The 21,466-nt window shown below is 34.4% G+C and overlaps 1 protein-coding gene across 4 annotated transcripts in view; it reads left to right on the plus strand.

Moving 5' to 3' along the window:
• The window catches only part of LOC128227472 (transcription factor YY2-like), a 78,876-nt gene that overhangs the window by 23,010 nt on the left and 34,400 nt on the right, over positions 1-21,466 (plus strand). For all 4 annotated transcript variants that reach the window (XM_052938047.1, XM_052938046.1, XM_052938049.1 and 1 more), the window contains exon 4: positions 1,039-1,653. In XM_052938047.1, the coding sequence (XP_052794007.1) occupies positions 1,039-1,653 (615 nt within the window). The remainder of the gene's footprint in view (positions 1-1,038; positions 1,654-21,466) is intronic.

Raw genomic sequence — 21,466 nt, forward strand, 5'->3', positions numbered from 1 at the left:
ACTTACTAAATGATGTATTTGTTGAAAATAAATTACTAGTAACAAGATTGTAACAGTGTATATAAAAGCTAAAAATGTACAAATATTAAATGATGGTGAGTGCTCAAAGATTTACCATGATAAACTATCATCTCATAAGGTAGAAATACTGTGATTTCTGCACCTACTCTTACAAATTAAACACATTATCCTTCATAAGAACAGTTGTTTTCGATATTTATTCATATTTTTCCATAAATTAAAACATTTGTATTAATTGTGGAACATCTTATTTTGGAGTAAGAGTGCATCTTTAAATAGACATGTTACAAAAAAAAATGATTAAGAAGGGCAGGGCAAGTTTATTTAGCTTCTTATTATTGAGATTTTACCCAGTACTGACTTGGAGTATAAGACATTTACAGATGGTGGCATCTGATTACTAAATGATTAATTGATTTTTTTATGATTTCAGGCGTATTAATTAATGTAGGCAGATAATCAATTACATTGACAGGTTAAGTCTATTTCAAATCGTTTCAGAAGGAAAAAACATATCCTTACAGTTGGAAATATGTGTAGAAGATATTAAACATAATTATGATAATTAACTTTACCAAAAGCACTACAATTCTACCGGTATGTCAAAAACACTACAAGTGCTGGGTGTCAGACTCTTTGTGAGACAGAATCATTGCACTTGTGAATGTTTAAGAAATATTCTCCTTTTTTAATAGAAATAGTGCAATTTGAATATTCCATTCTTTCAATAAACCTTGAATCATACATTTAACTGGAATTGTCCTTTTAGGTTGTAACAATTTGGCAAGCAATATTTTAATGATCAAGCTTATTGTTTTTATTGATTTTTTTTATGATTTAAGGCCCGTTAATTAATGGAGGCCAATGATCTTTCTGATCTATTTTAAATAATTTGAGAAGGAAAAATGTATCAAACAGATCTTCAAATTATGGACATTTGGTGTTGGTTAAGTTTCAGGTTGGCTCTTTTTTGTTTGGCTGTTAGTATTTTTTTCAAGTGCAAAATTTGTATTTCAGTTCATGCAACGGCAGGAATTCTCCAATATGGAGAGGCAGATGGACTACAACATGCAATATGGAAGTGATGCCGGCTCTGAGGTCTACCAAGACATAGCATCGGAGAGAGCCAGTCCGCCTCAAAATGGCGAGCGCCAGATGTACGATTGCCTTTCCCCTCTGGCACGCTGGAAACTACAGAGCAAGTACGAGGATTCCTACTTTCTGCCAATCTACCAGGATGGGGAGGGGTCGTCTGCTAAGGATGAGGAGGCCGAAAGGCAAATGCTCCAGAGATCACCTTCCACATATTCCAGTCAAGGCAGATCTAGCCAGAGTCAGGACGACATGCAATATCTAAATTACCTGAAAATTAAGCAGATTAAGTCCGCTTTCTCCATAACTGAGGACAAAGATATTCCCACCAGTGCCCTATCCTTAGGTAATATGTTTGCCCTGAAAAAGCGTATAATCAAGCGTGAAGAGATGAGAAGCAGTAGTAAAGGCATGGGTTCTGAGTGTTCCGAGGGTTCGTCCGACCAGAGTTCCAGTGGTTCACCATCAAACGTTGGTACCGACTCACCTGAGGACTTCAAGCAGGACGGGGACAATGAAGAGTCTCAGGATGATAATAAGGTGTGTAACTTGTTGTTGTTTGTCCAAAAACTAAACAAGGGGTATTCCTAATGTAAGTGCGCATGAAGTTTATGAAAAACTAATCATTATAAAAGATACTCTTGCTAAAATATAAACATCACTCTTCTGGGCCCAGTATCAATAATGGTCATGAGGCTTTAGCTCGTAATCACTGGGCGTAACCTTGTCTTTGGGCTAAACTGATATAAATTTATGGTTTTAGTTAAGACAAAACCTGAGAAAGCCTTGAGGGAAAACATATATTGTCTTGTTTTGGGATTAAATTATCTTTTTGAAGGATTTTCATTGGATCAAGGGCAATAACAGTTTATGCCTTTAACCTTACTTTCACAGAGAGTTGCATCCCCTGCATAACAATCATTTCACAAATAGAAGTCTTTTGTATTGTAATTTTTCAATTTATAGGTTTACTGTTTAAATGTTGGCTAATTTCCTCAGGTAAGACACACAGGCTGAAAACAGTATAATATAAAATTAATTTCAACACAAATTGCCGTAATACTTAGTTATGGATTAATAGTTACAAAGTTTCATATTCCAAAAAAAATAAAAAAAATATTCAAAAATAATCAACAATGAAGTAAACAAGTGATATAAAGGGTTCTTTCTTTCTTTTATCATTATCAATTTATAGTCATCAAATTATTATAAAAATATTTATAAATTGCTTTTAATCTTAAGGCTGTGTTTACACCCGATTTAAATGCTAGTTATTCAACCTCATGGCTGTCATTTAAGGTACAAATCGGAGAGTCATACAAAACTTTGCTGTCTAATTACACTCGGTAGGAGGCCAATTTGTTAGGTGTGGTGGTCTCGAGCCCTATTTTCTCGCTCTCTAGTTACCCACTGTGGTCTTATTAGGTACACGATGGCTATTGTAAGCGAGCTGTCCCTGGGGTAGATAACGGAATTTGAATCATTGTTCTACTTTGACAGCCTTTTACATGGGTCGAACATTGATGTAATCACTCTGACAATACAGTATTGTAGTTTCAAAATATCTGATGCCGTATTTGGTTAACTTTGTTAAATTTTAATTGAACTTTAAATCTATCTCTGCCTGATTGCTGTAAAGAAATTGTAATGTAAATAATCCCATTTAGTATTTTATTTGAAAATAGCTGGACAGTTTAACATGTTTATAAAATTAATGTAAACTTTAAAATGTATTTTACTTTAAATGAGTTGAAAAAGAATCTTTTTAAATTAATTAAAAAAAGTTTTTGTCTGATTTTTAATTCCGTATCTTATTATTTTAATGGAATGAACATTTTGTATTTTCAAAAGAAACAATGCATAAAAGGCTTTTTTGTTAATGTATTTAATGGCCTGAAGGTTTTGATTTACGTAGGTAAGGAATTGCAGGATGGGTTGATAGTAATAATCTTAGATACCTAGCAACAGAAGCTGTGAAAACAATTCAAAGAATAGACTGTTTAATAGCAGCTTTTGAGAAGTGAAAACAACAAAGATGTGCAACAAAAACAGCTCCCAGTGTGCCAAGAATACTTGTCCACAAACAATTGCCAGGATATTTTAAGGGCCTGATTTGTCGCCAAGAATTGTCCTAATTTCCCATCCCCGGCCCTTGTCAAAATGTATATATTTAGAAAAGACTAATAACATTTCCTGTTTCCACGTGATATGATTGTGTGATTGATAAGAAATGTTTGGAACATCATCTATTGATGATATGTGTTTTTTTGCTTCTGTAACCCCTGCTTGCCTTAGTAAGAGACGCAGTATGGATACAAGTCTTTGTACATGTTTGTATGCCAATCTCATATATTGCAAACTGAGTATCATGTAGGAAAACTACAGATTTACATTTTTATCTCAGAAGGACAACCCTGTTGTTTTCCTCAGTTTTCATCTCTATAAAAATAACTTTGTCTTCAACCCTTTGTTTATCAAAAGTCTCAACAGTTTAAGAACACTGTCAATCCCAGTTTTTGTGTCATTTAAACAAATAATAAAGACTTGTAAGACATCTTGCTGAAATCTTTAATATTTATAACTACTCAATAACTATTCATGTTTGCCATATATAAAATGTGAAACAAAATATTGAGTATCACATTTTGATGTTTTAATCATCATAGTTTATTTTGACTGTGACCACTAGAAGATTAATGTCATATCAGACAATGTTCTTTCCTGAAAACCTTGGTCTTAATGATGGTCTTGGTTGCCAACATTTGACAATGTTGGTAAATGAAACTAAAAACAGTTCAGAGAACATTCATCCTAACAAATATAATAATAGTATCATTAATGCGATTATAATGAAGACCTATATATATACTAATTGTCATTGATTATTTAATTTTTTTTAATACTTCTTTGTTTATAAAATTAAAACAAAACATATAAGCAATTATATACTTTGAAACCAAATCTGCAAGGAAAGATACATCTTTCCATTTTTTTCTGCTGTTTGTGTTTAGGCTTATTCTGCCATTTGTGTTTTGGCTTATCAGACCATTAGGATTGCAGCCACAATGTCAACTTAATGACCCATGGTAACAGGCGCAGCAAATCAACTGTATCTAATTGTTTACACATTGCTAGAAATTTAAATGTTTAAATTTAAATTTAAATGTTTCACACATCAATCAGGTGTAGTTAAAGTATACATTGACCTGAAAATAAATGACAGCATGACTATCTTCATGGTCAGTGGTGGCAGTAAATTACTATTTTCATAATTTTTATGAAATATATTTGAGAACCTTTGTCACATCCTAGCATTTGATTGTTTTTAGGAGAAAAGCATTGAACTTATATTGGAAAGTACAAACATGTTAATATCAGAATATTGAAAATCAAAAACAAATTGCATGTTAAAAATCTTTGACTTAGTTGAGCATTTTTTGGCCGTTTTGGCCCCTCTTTGTATAAGCATCTCGTTCTTTTTTTATATTGCAGTTAAATACCTTTTCATTCTCAGTGTTTAACTTTTGTAAGCTGTCTTTTGTCTCAGTTATCATTCAAGTTTTCAACTAAATACAATGTATGTTGATCTCAAAAGTTTCTTTCAACTTGGAATTTCCTTGAATGATAGGTAGAAGTTTCCTCAATGTCTTGTTTCATAAAACAAACCTTTCTCTCAGTGAACTCTGTGAAGGACATGTAGCCCAGATATTGCAGTTTTTCTCATCTCAGGTGTATTCATTACCAAATATGGATACATGTTTGTATGCCAATCCCATAAATTGCAAACTGAGTACCATATGGGAAAACTGCAGATTTGCTTTTAATAATGTCTTAGAAAGACATTCCCTTATGTTTTCCTCAGTTTTCATTTATAAAAAACTACTGTTTGTGTCATCAACCCTTCTTCATAGTTTTAGAAAACTGGTGATCCCTATTATCATCTTTTTAGACTTGTAAGACATTGCTGAAATCATTAAATGTTCTTTATTTACTGTTTAGCCCCTTTTTTCATTAGCATCAGGATAGCAGGTTTAGTTTTGTTGCCTTGTCAGGGTGAAACACCTTGAGATTTTCATTGCCATGTTATTATGTTTGTGACTGGAAATAAAAAGAAAGAATTAAGAGAGCATTCATGCTGACACATATGTAATAATAGTATCATTATTTTAACAATAATAATATAAGAATATAATAATTGTAATAATAATATTTTTGTTTATATTTCTTTGTTGAAAAAATAAAATAAAACCACACAAATGATTATACTGTTTGAAACCAAAGATGCAAGGAAGAGATAGTGTCTGCTTTGGCTTATCACACTACAGTAAAACTGCAGTTGTTCGAACAAGCGGTCGTTCGAGAACTGGCGTTCCCTCGAGGTTGTAGCTTGGTCCCGAACATTTTCCTTCTATTTTCATATAAAATATACCTACGCTTCATCGAAACCTAATTATGTCGAGGAGGTGAGCAATATACTTGGTCCCAAGTACATAAATCATGCACAAAACCTTATGGCTCCCTCGAGGTCAAATTTTCACACTTTCCCGAACACGTGTTCCAAATTAAACAAACAATTTCTAGGTGTTAAAATTTTCGCAACTTGTAAAAATTGCAATGACAGTTGATAGGCAATTTGATAAGGTGTGAAAATCCGTTTATCACTGTTAACGCATGACCGATATAAGTGCATATGGAAGATAATTATGAGAAGTTAATGATGAGAAGTTAATTGTGAGAAATTTAAATGAGTAATAAAAATATGAATAAAACACTACCATATCGATCCAACATTGGAATATCTGAAAGAATTCCTTCTTGTCACTTTGCTTTGCAATATGGCTATTTATTCATTTATTGTTATTTCTTTTGCATTTTACATTTAGGATAAATTAGATTACGACAGCCTTTGAGCATATTAGCGATTTCCACAACGCAACACATAATCTGTATCTTAGTAAACAATCCGTTTGACGACTTCAAACTTAAAATACACTGAAAAATATTTCATTACAAACTGGAAAATTGAAAATCGGGTCGTTCGACATATCGGTTCCCTCGAGGTTTTGTCTCGGCTCCCGGCGACCTCGAGCGATCGCAGTTTTACTGTATATTGTCATTGCAGATTATCAACCTTCTGCCTATGAATCTAGCCACAATGTCCACTAATGAACCCATGCTAATATAATATAGAAGTTTCAGGAAAACACCTGTATCTAATGTAACATTTCTAGAAATTTAAATGTTTAAAACATCAATCAGGTGTAGTAACAGTATACATTGACCTGATGATAAATAACAGCGCAACCATTTGAATGGTCAGTAGTGGCTGTACATTACTGCTTACATATAAACACATTTGAGAACCTTTGTCACATCCTAGTTTTGTTTTAAATTAAATAGGAAAAAAAGCTTTGAAAATCAACTTGGCTAGAGCTATGATATTTTGTATATAACTTAGTGTCTAGTGGTGCTTTATAAAGTTTGTTTAAATGGTGACCTAGGATCATAGCTGACCCAGCCACCTATTTTATATAGGCTATATATTGGAAAGTACAAACATGTTTTTGTCAGATTTTCCAAAAATCAACAACAAATTGCAAGTTAAAAACCATTTGACTGAGTTAAGCTATATATGGCCATTTTGGCCCTCTTATTTTATTGTATAAGACAAGTTTAAGTGTTGTGTAAGCATCATGGACTGTTTTTACACTGCAGTAAATTATTTTTTTCATTGGTAGTGTTTTATTACTGAAGCTGTCCATTGTGGCAGCTAACATTCGACACTGTTTGCAACTAAATAAAATGTATGTTGATCTCCCAAGTTTAACTTTGGAATTTCCTGGAATGGTAGGTAGAGGATTCTTCAATGTTTTTCTTTTCATAGAACAAAGCTTTCTCTCAGTAACTCCAGTAAAGTACATGTATACACGATATTGCAGTTTGTCTGATATTAGGTTATTCTTTACCATATATGGATAATAGGGTTTTAGCCATGATTTAAAAATGACAGGGTCCTGCAGAAAAGTGACAGGGTGCTTTGGGCACATATAATCATGTTATGAAGAACATGAACATTATAAATTGGCAGAAAATGTTAGAAACTGTGTTTAACTGAAGTTTAGTAGCTTTCAACTGCCAGCTATGTAAAGTGTGTACGTTTTTTATAATCCAAATAAATGTTTAAAACAAATCAAAATGAATATTTGAAGGTTTTTAACATTGCATTCTATGAAGGCAGAAGAGTGCACATGAGGGCAGAAGGGTTCTACTCAAAAAGGACAGGGCGCAATTTCTTTCTCATACATTGCAACTGTATCATATGAGAAAAGTGCAGATTTCCTTGTATATATCAGATGGACATCCCCTGATGATTTCCTCAACTTTCATTTTTAAAACTGCCTCTGTTTATCCAAATTATTCAAAGTTTTAGAACACTGTTCATTACATGATAAGAATATGACTTTTATAATATACAATGTACCTGTATCTCTCTATCCTCTCTGTACCCTCACTGTAGCCGGCGAGTGGCTCGGAGTGATGGTTCATTGAGGAAAATAACGTAAGAATGAACTAAGTGTATTCTAATCAGGTAAAATCTTGATTTATAAGTTTACATGCTTAATGTTTACAGCAGAATTTATTAAATAAAACGTTGAATGTTATGTTTTGGATTTTAAACAAGAACGGATAAAGGTTTTACCATTTTTAAACGTTTTTAGCTCGACTATTCGAAGAATAGGTGGGCTATACTACTCGCCCAAGCGTCGGCATCGGCGTCCCGTTAAAGTTTTAGGGCAAATTGGGATTTTCACTTTTAAGTCCAATACCCTACATTCAATTGACTTAATACACAGTTGTTCAGGGCCATCACATGATGAGGTTAGATAACTCCATATTATTCTTTACACAGATTATGGCCCCTGATTGACTATGGAACTTGGGTTAAAGTTTTAGGGCAAGTTGGAATATTTATTAATAACTTATATATCCTTTGTTCAATTGACTTAATACTTCACACAGTTGTTCAGGACCATCCCGCAATGAGGTTACATAACTCCATATTATCCTAAATACAAGTTATGTCCCCTGATTGACTTAGGTTAAAGTTTTAGGGCAGGGTAAAGTTTTAGGGCAAGTAGGGATTTTCACTTAAAACTCCAATACCATTCATTCAATTGACTTAATACTTCACACAGATGTTCAGAGCCATCACATGATGAGGTTAGATAACTCCATATTATCTTTTATACAAATTATGGCCCCTGATTGACTATGGAACTTAGGTTAAAGTTTTAGGGCAGGTTGGGATATTGTTTAATAACTTCTATACCCTTCGTTCAATTGACTTAATACTTCACACAATTGTTCAGGACCATCACCCAATGAGGTTATATAACTCCATATCCTTAATACAAGTTATGGCCCCTGATTGACTAAGGTTAAAGTTTTAGGCAAGTAAAAGTTAAGGGCAAGTTGGGATTTTAATAAAAAAAAACTTCTATACCGTTCATTAAATGCACTAAATAAAATTCAAAATTATTTACGACCATCTAACAACAAGAAACATAACTCCGTTTTAAGCCTAAATAGAAGTTATGGCCCTTGAATTATTATTATTATTATTATTTTTTTTTTTTTTTTTTATTTCCTTTGAAAGGCATATTTGTATATTCTTAACCACATTTTCATAATGGGAAATCAAGTTATTTGAATGACTTGCGTCATTGTTTGGGCGGGCTGGTGGGAGGGCAGCATCAAAGTCACCTTAATATGTATCAAATAATTCTAGTTAGGTTTGACATAAAGAGACCAAACTTGGTATTATTACATCGTTATTGTATTCTAAGTCAAAGCGGTGTAGTCGAGCGCGCTGTCTTACGACGTCTCTTGTATTATAATTTCTATGCTTGCCATGTGAATAAGGTTTGTTCGTATGCAACCTTATAAGCATTATCTTGTAAAACGATACTAAAATTTTACTGCATTTTGAAAGAACAAATTGTGCTCTGCATACGAACAAACCTTATTCACAGGGAAAGCGTAGAATATATAATTCAGTTTCATTCGATGCTCTACACTATCTCATTTGTTCATTTACATCTTAAGTGTAATTATCGTGACACATTTATTTTTACAATATACCATCGTCTACAACTGTTAGGTAGGTAAAAATATGGTGCTGTCTGCAAGTCTACCACAGCAAACTGTCCGAGCAATTGTGGATGTCTCATGAGCCGGAACTGTTAGTCATGGTGTATTGGTCTTGGTCCTATTTTAGTCACCACATACACCAGAATGTATGATGCAGAGCCACATTTTTGAGCTGTTTATAACATCCTGAGACATAATACAATAACTTATCACGGTTCCATGACAACATTTCCACATACTCGCAGAGCTAAGTATCCTCTTCGGTTATAAAAAAAAGGTAATATAGGAATCTTCGCAATTTAAGAAACATGTCCATGCAAAGTTCAAACATGAATACACTCGATATAAATGAGAATGTTACGCATACTGCTTTCAGTGCAAATAATACTCAAAACCAGATATTAACAACATAACACATCTTACCGGTTAGTCCAAACAGAAGCAGAAATCCGTCAAAAGACGCACACTCACACAGAGTCGGCTTAAAACACAAATCACATGCCAATTTGCAGTAACTTTGTTGTTGTTTTTAAAATTGAATCAAAAAGGAAAATGTCGAGAAGTTGCGATGATGCTGTTGAAGTATATCCTGAACTTGCCGGAAATGGCCAAATATTATCTCGATAATCTCTGTGTTGGTACTAAACAAAATTTAAAAATGCCGAGCGCTGTTCAACTTTCGGACATGCTCGGCTTTCTTACAAAGTACTATATCTAGAGTTTGATGAAGATGGCCGAATAATATCTTGAGTATTTCCGCATTGGTTCTATTTTTAAAAACATATAAAGTTACCGAAAAGTGACACGGTTTGCTTGTGAAGTTGCTTGTGGATGTGGTCGATGTAGTTAATGCAGGTTGAATCAATCATTAACGACAATTTTATTTAGTGATACATTTGTCTTTTTACAAGTGAGTGTGCCTATGTCTTTTAATACAGGTGCGAATCTCTGATAAAAACTATTTTTTCGTAAACAATGTTTTCTTATACGTTGTGAGGAATTCATAATTTGATCAGTATATGGTTTAAATCATATTTGTACTTTAGAAAAACTTTCCTATCAGCGAGTTGGAACCTGAAATGTTGTCATAATGGGAAATACAGTATTTATATCCCAAACATGTCTATTATTTTCAAACTGTCCACATAAAATTTATACCCTGTAAGAGAACGACATTGTTTCCAACGATAGCCTTCTTAAATTCTCTGTGAAATGGCAATTGTACTGGTTATAGATTTACTTTCAGGTCAAAATTGCCTCGTTCGTAAGTATACGAGTAAATTGCAAGTTCCTCACAGTTAACTCACACATGTTTACAGTATCAGTTAACATGACGTTACGAATAAGTTAATTAACACGAAGTTTTTGTTGCTGTTAGTCAGTGTTATATACCTTCCTTTAACCATTTTTGAGGTCTATATATATGGTTAGTTCTTGTCCATTCCTGTTCTTTCAGGTCGCATCACATAAAATCCCGCGTTACAAACAAGAGATGTTAGGACAGTTTTAAGATTGTTTAAGGGAATAATATGCTAAGGTGCTTATACAGTTTGGCATTTAAGAAATGCATTTATTATAATATTAATGGATACTACAAATAACGAATAAATTGGGAGCATTCTATAAACTCCAATTATGGAATCAAAGCACAGCTTGTATTAGAATGACGGTACGTCAATCACATTAATTTTGTTAATATATTCCTTATTTGCTTCAAAAATATTAATTCAACACATCTCCATAATTGTTTTTCAATGTATAATAGTATTTTAACAATTAAATGTTAATGCTACTTTTTTTATACGTAAGTTTGTCGTCTATTTATTGTTATTCTTAGAAACGTCTTGATATTTTACAAATAACACACTTCAAAACTGACCTATGTGGCCTTGTATTATTCTATTGACATTACGATGGCATTTATAAACTTTCCGGTTTATTTTTTTTGTATACAACAACCAATTACCCTAAGTTTATTGTTATTTAAATGCTAGCAAAATGCTCATTGTCAGTCACATGACTACTTCATGCGTGACGCTGACGTCTGGCTAAAAAAACATCTTCAGTTCTTCTTTTTTTTCGAAAATGTACAGTTAACCGTCTAAAATACGTCAAAAATAGCACACAACTAAACTTGAACATCGGCTGTTACCTGATTTTATTGTTTAATATAATATTAAAACATGACTCAATTTTTAAAATGCAATCATGTTTTAAAAATCGCCTCATAGGTTGTCACAGTAGCGATTTTTCTCGATCATTTGGAATGTTATTGATTTAAAAATAACTTATTATGTCAATACTGATGTATTTTCAACCTGATGTACGTGTCTAAGAAATTGTCTTTGATATGGGTGATTGGAGCAAATTAGTGTTTTTAGTTGTATATTCAGTAGGTTATGTTATATTTAGGATGAAGTCGAGCGATTATTAACATTATTGTATATGAATGTTATCGTCCTCATACGTAAACACTAGGAGGAGTGTTCATGAACATTGTGTTGAGACTTGGTCTTGATTTTTGTAATAACTTGATAAAATTGAATTGTGATGGGGCTAGTTAGCACGTAGGGTTCCCAAGTTTAAAAATATTATCATCTTGCTTCTTGACATGTTTTATGGTGTCTAATGTTTTGACAGTGTGTATCACATGTATGATATGTAATGTTTTAATTATATTATATAGTTTTCTTTTGTTTCTTTTTCAGGTAAGAGATATGATGAGAGGCAGCGCTTGTAGTCAGGTCAAGGTCAGATTTTTATCCTCTGTGGCCATATTATTTCTTGTTCAAAACTGAGTTTTATGTAAATATAAACTGTGATAAGAAGAGGCCAATACTGATCGAATAGAATAAAATGAAATTACCCCCATTTAATTTCCGATTGTTTCTTAAAAATGCTGTTTCTTTAATTAGCTGAACCCTTACTAACATATAAGCAATTAAATTCGTCCAAATTAATTCAGCCCTATTTTAAGAAAAAAATGAAGTATTGTCATAGCCATCAGGTGGCGTTGGTGTCTTCGTCGTGTTAAAATTTTAGCCTTGGCAATGACTCGAAACCTGTTAAAGACATTCAAATGATACTTGGTTTCCAGAGGGACTATCAGATGAAACTTAGTTTCGTGAAACAATGAGTATGTGCATATCAAGGCCCATTACTCTGGCTTATGGTCAAGTAATGAACCGGTTTCGACTGCAAAACAACAACACAATTTAACGTTTTACGTTTGTTCTGCGATGCTATTGTTTATCATTTATCATCCACTATTGGATGGAGTTGTCTCAGAAGTAATTCATCAGCTAAAGGTCACTAAAATGATATAATGTGCCTGATTGGTATTTCTTAAATGTTATCTAGTATATTTCTTTTATCACTGAATTGTCACGAAAATTTAACTCTGTACAACAATTATTTAATGCCATCGTTCTTTGTTTTGTAAGAAATACGAGGTTTGCTATGATGTAGATGTGCCCGAAATGTGTTCAACAATTAATTGAGATGCACCAAGGAAAAGAAGCCTGATGTTTTGTTTGTTGAATTAGATGATCATAAAATTATCTTAGGAAGTTGTGACTCTGTCAGTAGCTTAGCCCAATGTCTGTGACGTCTGGACTCCTAACTGAAGCTCCAGCGGTTTTTCTGGATGGCATTGTTTCTCACAATACACTTATGAAACCAAATGTAATTTCCACATCAATTTACCCATATAATGTAACTGTTATTTTAAGCACTTACGGAGTGGATGATATCGCCGACTAAACGGTGCATGCTAATACCACACCATCATTATAACATCCTCTTGTTAAAATGCTTCACCAATGGAACAAGAAAGAAGCCGCGTTGACCGGGATACGTTTTCTGTGTTGATGCTGATATGATTATAAATTCTAGGCTGTTCACATTCATTTTCGTTTTTCCTTAAACGTTCTAAACATATATTAACTCTAAATGGTATGCCCATTTGTAGCATTTTTGAATCCCCACTGACAACTCGTAGAAAAAACATTTTGTGTTTTGCTTTGTCGAGTAGTCTCCTAGCTATGTTTGTTCAAATTACAGTACTTGTGCCAGAGCTCTCTATCTTATGTTAGACATGAAGCAAACATTAAACATATTACTCATCCACAAGTCATTGCCCAAATGTTTAATACACATGAGCTCGTATATTGATGGAAATGTACTGGTCTAGTAGGTAAGCAAATCGAGGAACTTGTTTAACCTGTAATTATCAAACTGTCACCTTGGAAGGAGCATGATATTTGTAATGTTTATAATGTTGCGATTTGTAATCGCCTGTGCAATAAAGGTTGTTTGTTGTTGTAAAAAACTCTCAGTTGGTGTTCTTTCAAGAAGGAATGAATTGTCCATCATGTTTTGTGTTCGCAAGTAAGCAGCAATACTACACGTTGGTTGGTATATGTCAATTATAGTTGAGGTGACCATAAAGTCTATCTTCATGAAATTCCTTTCAAAACCAAAAGACAGTATTCAATAAGACAATACCCTCTGGATACCTAAGTATAGTTGAACACAGGTCACTGAGGCTTTCAGTTATTGGTCTGAGCAATTGAGAATTTTGAATAACTACTCGTTTTATAACATTTTGGTACTTCGTATTTTACATCCACTATTTGAATCTCTTGTGGCCCCTAATGTAAGAAAGAGAGCTAGGAGATTATAAGTATTTTCCATGGCCGAGAGTGTAAGGTTAATTCCGACCCGAGCGAAGGGTGTTTTGCGGAAACGAGGTTTACCGAGGTTTTTAAGAGCGGCTATGGTAGATGCTTATCCTCCCACCTCAGTTAAACAAAATTAAGTAAAAATGTATTTTTTGCTGGAACTCTTTTGTGCTTAGTGAAAAATTGCGTATGGAAATGAGATCATTCGTGGTTGTCATGGATATGCGTGCAGTGATTCAGATTATGTATATAGTCAAAACGGTCTTTAAATAGTTCTAAGGAGAGTGAGGCATTATTTCTTGAAAGGTGCGTGAAAAACTGTTTTATGGTGACATTGATATATATATATTCCACCCTTTGGTGTGGTCATTACATACCTTTCATAACATCAGTTTCATCGTCATATTGGAACATTCATGCCTGTTGCATTTACGATTGTGTCATGCCCAATTGTTTTTCATAGATCAGTTATAAATTTAATTTCATGGTATTACTGAATCATACATGTAGTTCCGTCTGACCTTATTTCGCTTTGAAACTCTGCACATCACTGGCTTGTTATAGCTCATAAGGACATGGCAATGTGGTGTCAAAACGATAACCCATACGGTTCAGGGATGATGTTTAGTTGGTCGATCAAAACGTGTAACATTTCGAGATTCATTCCAATACCATAGCAAAGCCTCCTTTTCAGTCCGCAAGGCGATGTAATGCGTTTGGCACAAATGATAAAGCGTCTAACACTTACCCTCTGTCTTTGGTGTTGTTGTAAAACATGACTTGTTTCTTAAAGATGCACCACAATTGATACAATTGTTTTAATATACCGGAAAGGATAAATAAATGTCGAAAACAATGGTTCTTATGAAGGATACCAAGTTTAATTTTAAATAAAGGTGCAGATAACACCGTATTTCTACCCTATGAGACGATAGAAGATCACAGTAAATATTTTAGCTCTCACCAATCATTTAATAATTTTTCGTTAAAAGGTATTAAATACACCGATACAATCTTGTTTTTGTTATACATGTGTATGCATTGATTTTAAAAAAGAGTGTCAATTAAGTAATAAGTTTACATAGTTACTTAGTTTACTTAGTTTTTCACATAAGTATACAATGTATAACATTAAGTTGTGCCCTTGCAAATGATGTAACTTATTGAATCAGCACTATTTTGGAGATAAAGATTTATTCCGGTTACATTTCAATTAATGCACACGTCAATGTGGTGGGAAGTCAGCTTATGTTTCTGCATGCCCTTAAAAGTAGTTTAAAGACAGTGCAACGAAGGATTTTTTTATGAATATAATAATAAAAACAGCATCCCAAACTTGCTGCTGAAGGTGTTTCAGTAGAAATATTAGTATATATAGTATTAGTATATAGAATGCTATATTTTGCTGATTTCCGCAGTTTTGAACTTAGTGAAGACTTTATAGAGCGCATTCATTTCCTTTTTGATTACAAGTGTAGTCTTAGCAAGCGTATTAAAGATGTTATACATGACGCGGAATTATTACAGACCTTTTTCTGCAACATATTCCTTATACTCTTGATGTTTGGTGTCTTAAAATCATATACCCGACCATGTTTATTTCATATTTTCTTAGAATAATGCAATTGTTTAAAGTGAAAGTGTTTAATTTCATCTTAGTTGTAGAGGTGTGTCCATCCTTCTTTTTTTCAATTCGACGGGCAGTTTGTTCAGTTGTTGGTTGGCTTGACCAATTACACTATTTTAGATAAAGAGTACTGTCAATTTTCGTTTGATCGGATGTTCAAAGCATACGATAATCTCTGCTGCTTCGTTTCCCTTCAAAGTGAACATTCTTATACATCACCGTCACCAGCCGTGTATATTACCTCTCACTGTTTTTCTTCCTTTGTTACTTGGGGAAGCACTCTCGCTGGTGACTCGTCATTTGGTTTAAACAGCATGTGCGTTGATCCAATAAGCGTTTTGGTATTACATGATGTATTATAGTATGTTACTGATGTTCAGGTCAGTAGATAATATGTCATGGTCACTGTCAACATACTTATGAAACATTTGTCCGCCAAATAACTCAAGAACTGTTTGATCCAACACCATGTGACTATTGAATCTTTGTTATCACATTAACTCCGGAACCATTTCACCTGGGACCATGGAACACCCGTGATAGGTTGCCTTTGACTGGTTTAAGCCTACAAAATATTGTATCGCAGTTTGAACAATTCATTATCTTTTTATGCCCCCGAAGGTGGGCATATTAAAATCGCACCGTCCGTCCGTCCTACCGTCCGTCCGTGTGTCCGGCTCAATAACTCGTGTCCCGGCTGAAACTTTCCCTTGTATGGACAGATTTTAAAATAACTTGCCACATGTGTTCGGCATACCAAGACGACGTGTCGCGTGCAAGACCCTTGTCCCTATTTCTTAGGTCAAGGTCACACTTGGTGTTTATACACAATGGAATGCTGCATATAATGACATAGAGTATAGGTTGTCGTGTTCGGGATGTAACTTTCCCTTGTATGGACAGATTTTAAAATAACTTACCACATGTGTTTGATATAACAAGACCACGTGTCGCGTGCAAGAACCGTGTCCCTACCTCTAAGGTCAAGGTCACACTTAGGTGTTTATTCACAATGGAGTGCTGCATATAAGGACATAGAGTATAGGTTGTGGTGTCTGGGCTGTAACTTTCCCTTGTATGGACAGATTTTAAAATAACTTGCCACATGTGTTCAGCATACCAAGACGACGTGTCGCGTGCAAAACCCGTGTCCCTACCTCTTAGGTCAAGGTCACACTTAGTGTTTATTCACAATGGAGTGCTGCATATAAGGACATAGAGTATAGGTTGTCGTGTCCGGGCTGTTACTTTTCCCTTGTATGGACAGATAATGATATAACTTGCCACATGTGTTCGACATACCAAGACGACGTATCGCGTGCAAGACCTGTGTCCCTACCTCTAAGGTCAAGGTCACACTTAGTGTTTATTCACAATGGAATGCTGCATATAATGACATAGAGTATAGATTATCGTGTCCGGTCTGTAACTTTCCCTTGTATGGACAGATTTTAAAATAACTTGCCAAATGTGTTTGGCATACCAAGACGACGTGTCGCGTGCAAGACCCGTGTCCCTATTTCTTAGGTCAAGGTCACACTTAGGGTTTATTCACAATGGAATGCTGCATATAAGGACATAGAGTATAGGTTGTGATGTCCGGGCTGTAACTTTACATACCAAGACGACGTGTCGGGTGCAAGACCTGTGTCCCTACCTCTAAGGTCAAGGTCACACTTAGTGTATTTTCACAATGGAATGCTGCATATAAGGACATAGAGTATAGGTTGTCGTGTCCGGGCTGTAACTTTCCCTTGTATGGACAGAATTTAAAATAACTTGCCACATGTGTTCGATATACCAAGACCACGTGTCGCGTGCAAGAACCGTGTCCCTACCTCTAAGGTCAAGGTCACACTTCGGTGTTTATTCACAATGGATTGCTGCATATAAGGATACAGAGTATTGGTTGTTATGTCCGGGCTGTAACTTCCTCTTGTATGGACAGATTTGAAAATAACTTGCCACATGTGTTTGACATACCAAGACGACGTGTCACGTGCAACACCCATGTCCCTACCTCTAAGTTGAAAGATACACTTAGTGTTTAATCACAATGGAATGCTGAATATAAGGACAAAAGAATGCAGGTTGTCAAGTATGGGTGGTATTTTTTATGTTCAGAGGCAATTTAAAATAACTTGCCATATGTATTTGTTTGATCTTTAACTTTTCATGTACTGACCTTGTTCATAGGTCAATGTCACATTCGGGGGCATTCGTCACATACTGTGACAGCTCTTGTTCTTTTTTTAAACCCAGTCATTATAAGTATTTATCATGTGTTTCCGGTCCGGAAAGAAAAATCCGACCATCGGGCACGCGCGTAAGCCGGTAACGAGGCTTGCCGAGTTACCGGTCACGCAGCGTGCCCGAGGGTCGGATTTTTCGATCCAGACCGGAAACACATGATTAGTAATTTTTCTTGCATACCTGAAATTATGAATCAGTAGAAAAATTGACGTAGAAAACGCACTTTTGTACATTTCACCAAAATGCGCGTGCGACGTTGTGTATTGACGTCATAAAGCGCATTAATTTTAAATCACTATCGACGTCAAATAGTTCCTTTAAAAATCGCGCTTTTACGATTGTTTATTTTCAATTTTAATTAAAAGTATTTTATACTTATATTTTGAATTGCGCTTTATTAAAATTGCATTATATACTTTTCATAAACAATGCAATAAAAGAAATAAGAAGTGGTGCGTTGTTGCGCGTGACTCATCTTACATGGGGGGTGTAAGACGAGTTTTTCCAGCACCGGTCACATGACCGGAAACACACGTCCGGTATGCAAGAAATTTAAATATTTACACCTCAACTTCCATTCCTTAAATGAACTGCCGTTCTGCAATTGCGATTATCAACCGATGAATGCAACATCTTCGGATATGTTCGGGTCGCGAATTATCGCTTAACAATATACATAAAAGATGAAAATTGTGTATCCTAATAACTTTTAATTTGATTTTGTTATTTTAAGAAGTCGAAAATCATACACTACATACACTCATATATAAGGTTGTTTTTTCAACTCATAACGGCGCATAAGTGATGGCTTGGTTTTAATTGAAAACTGCTTTAACACATTTCCGAGTAAAGGTTTTAGTCTTTGACAGACTCCGTGTAAAGGTTTGAACGAAGTTTTGTAGTTTGAATGGTCCAATATTAGGTTGTTAAATAAGAATAACTTTGAAGTCCAAAAAACTTATTCTTCTGTATTATTGTAACGTGCGATGTCAAACAAGGACAACAGGTCCATTCAGAAAAAAAGCATGGTCCACCCAGAAGGGGTCCACTGGTTTTTATATACAGTAAATTCTCAATCCACACAGAGCCTGGGCTTTGCTAATTTGCATATTACCAACCAAGTAAACATACGTATTATGAACGTACTTCCGTCTATAACGGAATGTTATACTATGAACGCACATCCGCCGCTTATGAACGTACTTCTGTCTATAACGGAATGTTATACTATGAACGCACATCCGCTGCCTACAGCGGACCGTTACATTATTATCCACCTCCACTCTTTCTGATACTTTTGCAATCGATGTTATCGTTGATAGTAAGCCGGAACAATTGCCTATCATATATAATACACTGTCAATGCTCGGAAACTCCAGTGGACAAGTGAAGTTCTAGATCCGTTTAAGTATTGTGCTGTTTGTCTCTTAGTGCTTACTGTAAACGACATTGCCTTCGATTGGTACATGTACTTCCTGACGGAAAACATGCATTTCTCCCGGGCTAGCGTTAATCAAAATTGTTGTCTGTTGAATATTTGACCCTGTTTTCGTCATGTTTTTTTTTAGGTATTGGGGTGAACCAAAAGATTGCTCATATTGTAATTTTCATGTTTCGAAGGAGCTCTTCTTTACCCCTTCGTTCGCGGCAGGCTTAGTCAAACCAAATGAAATTGTATTGTTTTTCTAAGTAAAGAATCAAAACGCACCATTGATGAAGTCATCTGTCTTTGGTCCTCTTCAACATATAGCGGTATATCGATTCATTTTAATAACTTTCAAAAACTCATCATTAACTCATCGTTTGGCTTATAGCGGGATTTCATTGATGTAGGATGACTCAAATGGAAGAAAACAATGTTAAAAAAGTGTCATGTTCAAATGCGTATCTATAGACATAACTGCATGTTCTGCTAATATAAAAGTTAATTGACTTTGAGTTATGAATTATCAAATAGTTTTACATTGTATATATAGATGAACAATTTCATGCAATCCCAGCATATCTTTACATAAATAATCCTAACACTACCTCGTTTTTTAATTAATTTTCTTTGCAATTTCTTGCATTTCTGATATCCTCGTGGAAAATTATGAGGAAATCACAGCTTTTTTAATTGTTATTTAGAAAGTATAAGTATTTTTATCTTTCCCCGTACTAAGTCGAAACTGTCTTGTATTGTATTTTCGAAATCTTTCGCTGTGTTAGCGAAATGATTCTTGGTGCTCGTGATGTTTGTATCAAGTTCTAATTCATCTTTTTACATGAACACAACACACATGAACCGTTCCTAGACACAATTTGTATTAGTGTGGAATTTAGTTGATATCATTAACATTTATATTATTCGAGAACTTGTTCAAAAAGAAAGGCATATAACATTTCTACATTTGCCATGCCAACTGAATCTGCAAAGCTATGACATAAATAAAAAAAAAAATTGCTGTGCTTGTAAATGCAAAAAGAGATTTGGAACATTTTAAGAACATGTTGCTAGTTTCAGATTTCAATGAATGGAAAGTTACATTTTGATCCTTAACATTATTTTGTAGTGAATAAAAACGTTCACCTAACACATGTATAAGATGATGTCAAGATACTTAAATTTTCGTAAAATTAGTGATTTAAAGAATGTATGGCATATTTTCTCTTTTTTTTGCCTGGTAGTGGTTCTTTCGTGTAACGCAGTGTAGATATGGAAGGGAAAATGCAATTTATAGTCTAGTTAACCGATTGTTCATTATTTTGTGTTTAAAAATAAACATTGTGGTAAGTGTGGTTATTTTCTATTTTTCAGGTAAGATGCAATGGTCAAGGTCACTTACGGGTTCATCAGGGTGAAGGTTAGGGTTACAAAGAGTAATCAGTCTTCCCGAAAGTGCAGGTGCTCAAAATCAGAAAATAAGAGTCATCCATGAATTAACAAATATAGATGTCTTAATGCTCAACTCAGTACAATGTGCTCATGACTGACCGTTTAGGATCAATGATTGTCCGTTGTCATTTTCTTTGTCGTTTGTCGAGTTGGTTTAAAACCTTTGAGGCAACACTTCTGACGCAGTCCTGATATACTGGGTCTTTTTGTGTCTCTTAAAAAGTCGTGGCTGTGCAAGAGTCCGGAGTAAATAAACGATTTTAACCCATCACACAGACAAGCGATCGAGGACTTTTATCCTTTTTCTTAACTTATAAACAATTTTAACGTCGATACATCATATTATAAGCAATTGTGGAATTTGATTTGTTTGAACAATCCAAGCTTGCCGTTAGTAAGGAAGACTGGTTATAGTAAATAAAAACACTAGATATTAAAAAAACACGCACAAGTAGAATGAATAACCCATTATGCGTTCTCCGGTAGAGGATATGTATGATTGGTAAGTATGTGCACGTGATGTCCTCAACTAAAATCAAATACGATTATGAGAAGGTGCTGAAATGTAAGATGTTTATTATAAATGAGTACATTTTTCAAATAGCGCTTTTATTTTGATGTAAGATTAAACAAACACAGCTATCTACACATATCATCTTTTTATCCTTCGTGTGTGCACCTCTGCAGTCTTAAATATATTTATGAGTAGGATGTTGAAAATTAAAAAGTTAATAACTGATATAACTGTAAAAAATAATTATAAGA

Source organism: Mya arenaria, chromosome 3 (genome assembly GCF_026914265.1).
Source record: "Mya arenaria isolate MELC-2E11 chromosome 3, ASM2691426v1".
NCBI lineage: Eukaryota > Metazoa > Mollusca > Bivalvia > Myida > Myidae > Mya > Mya arenaria.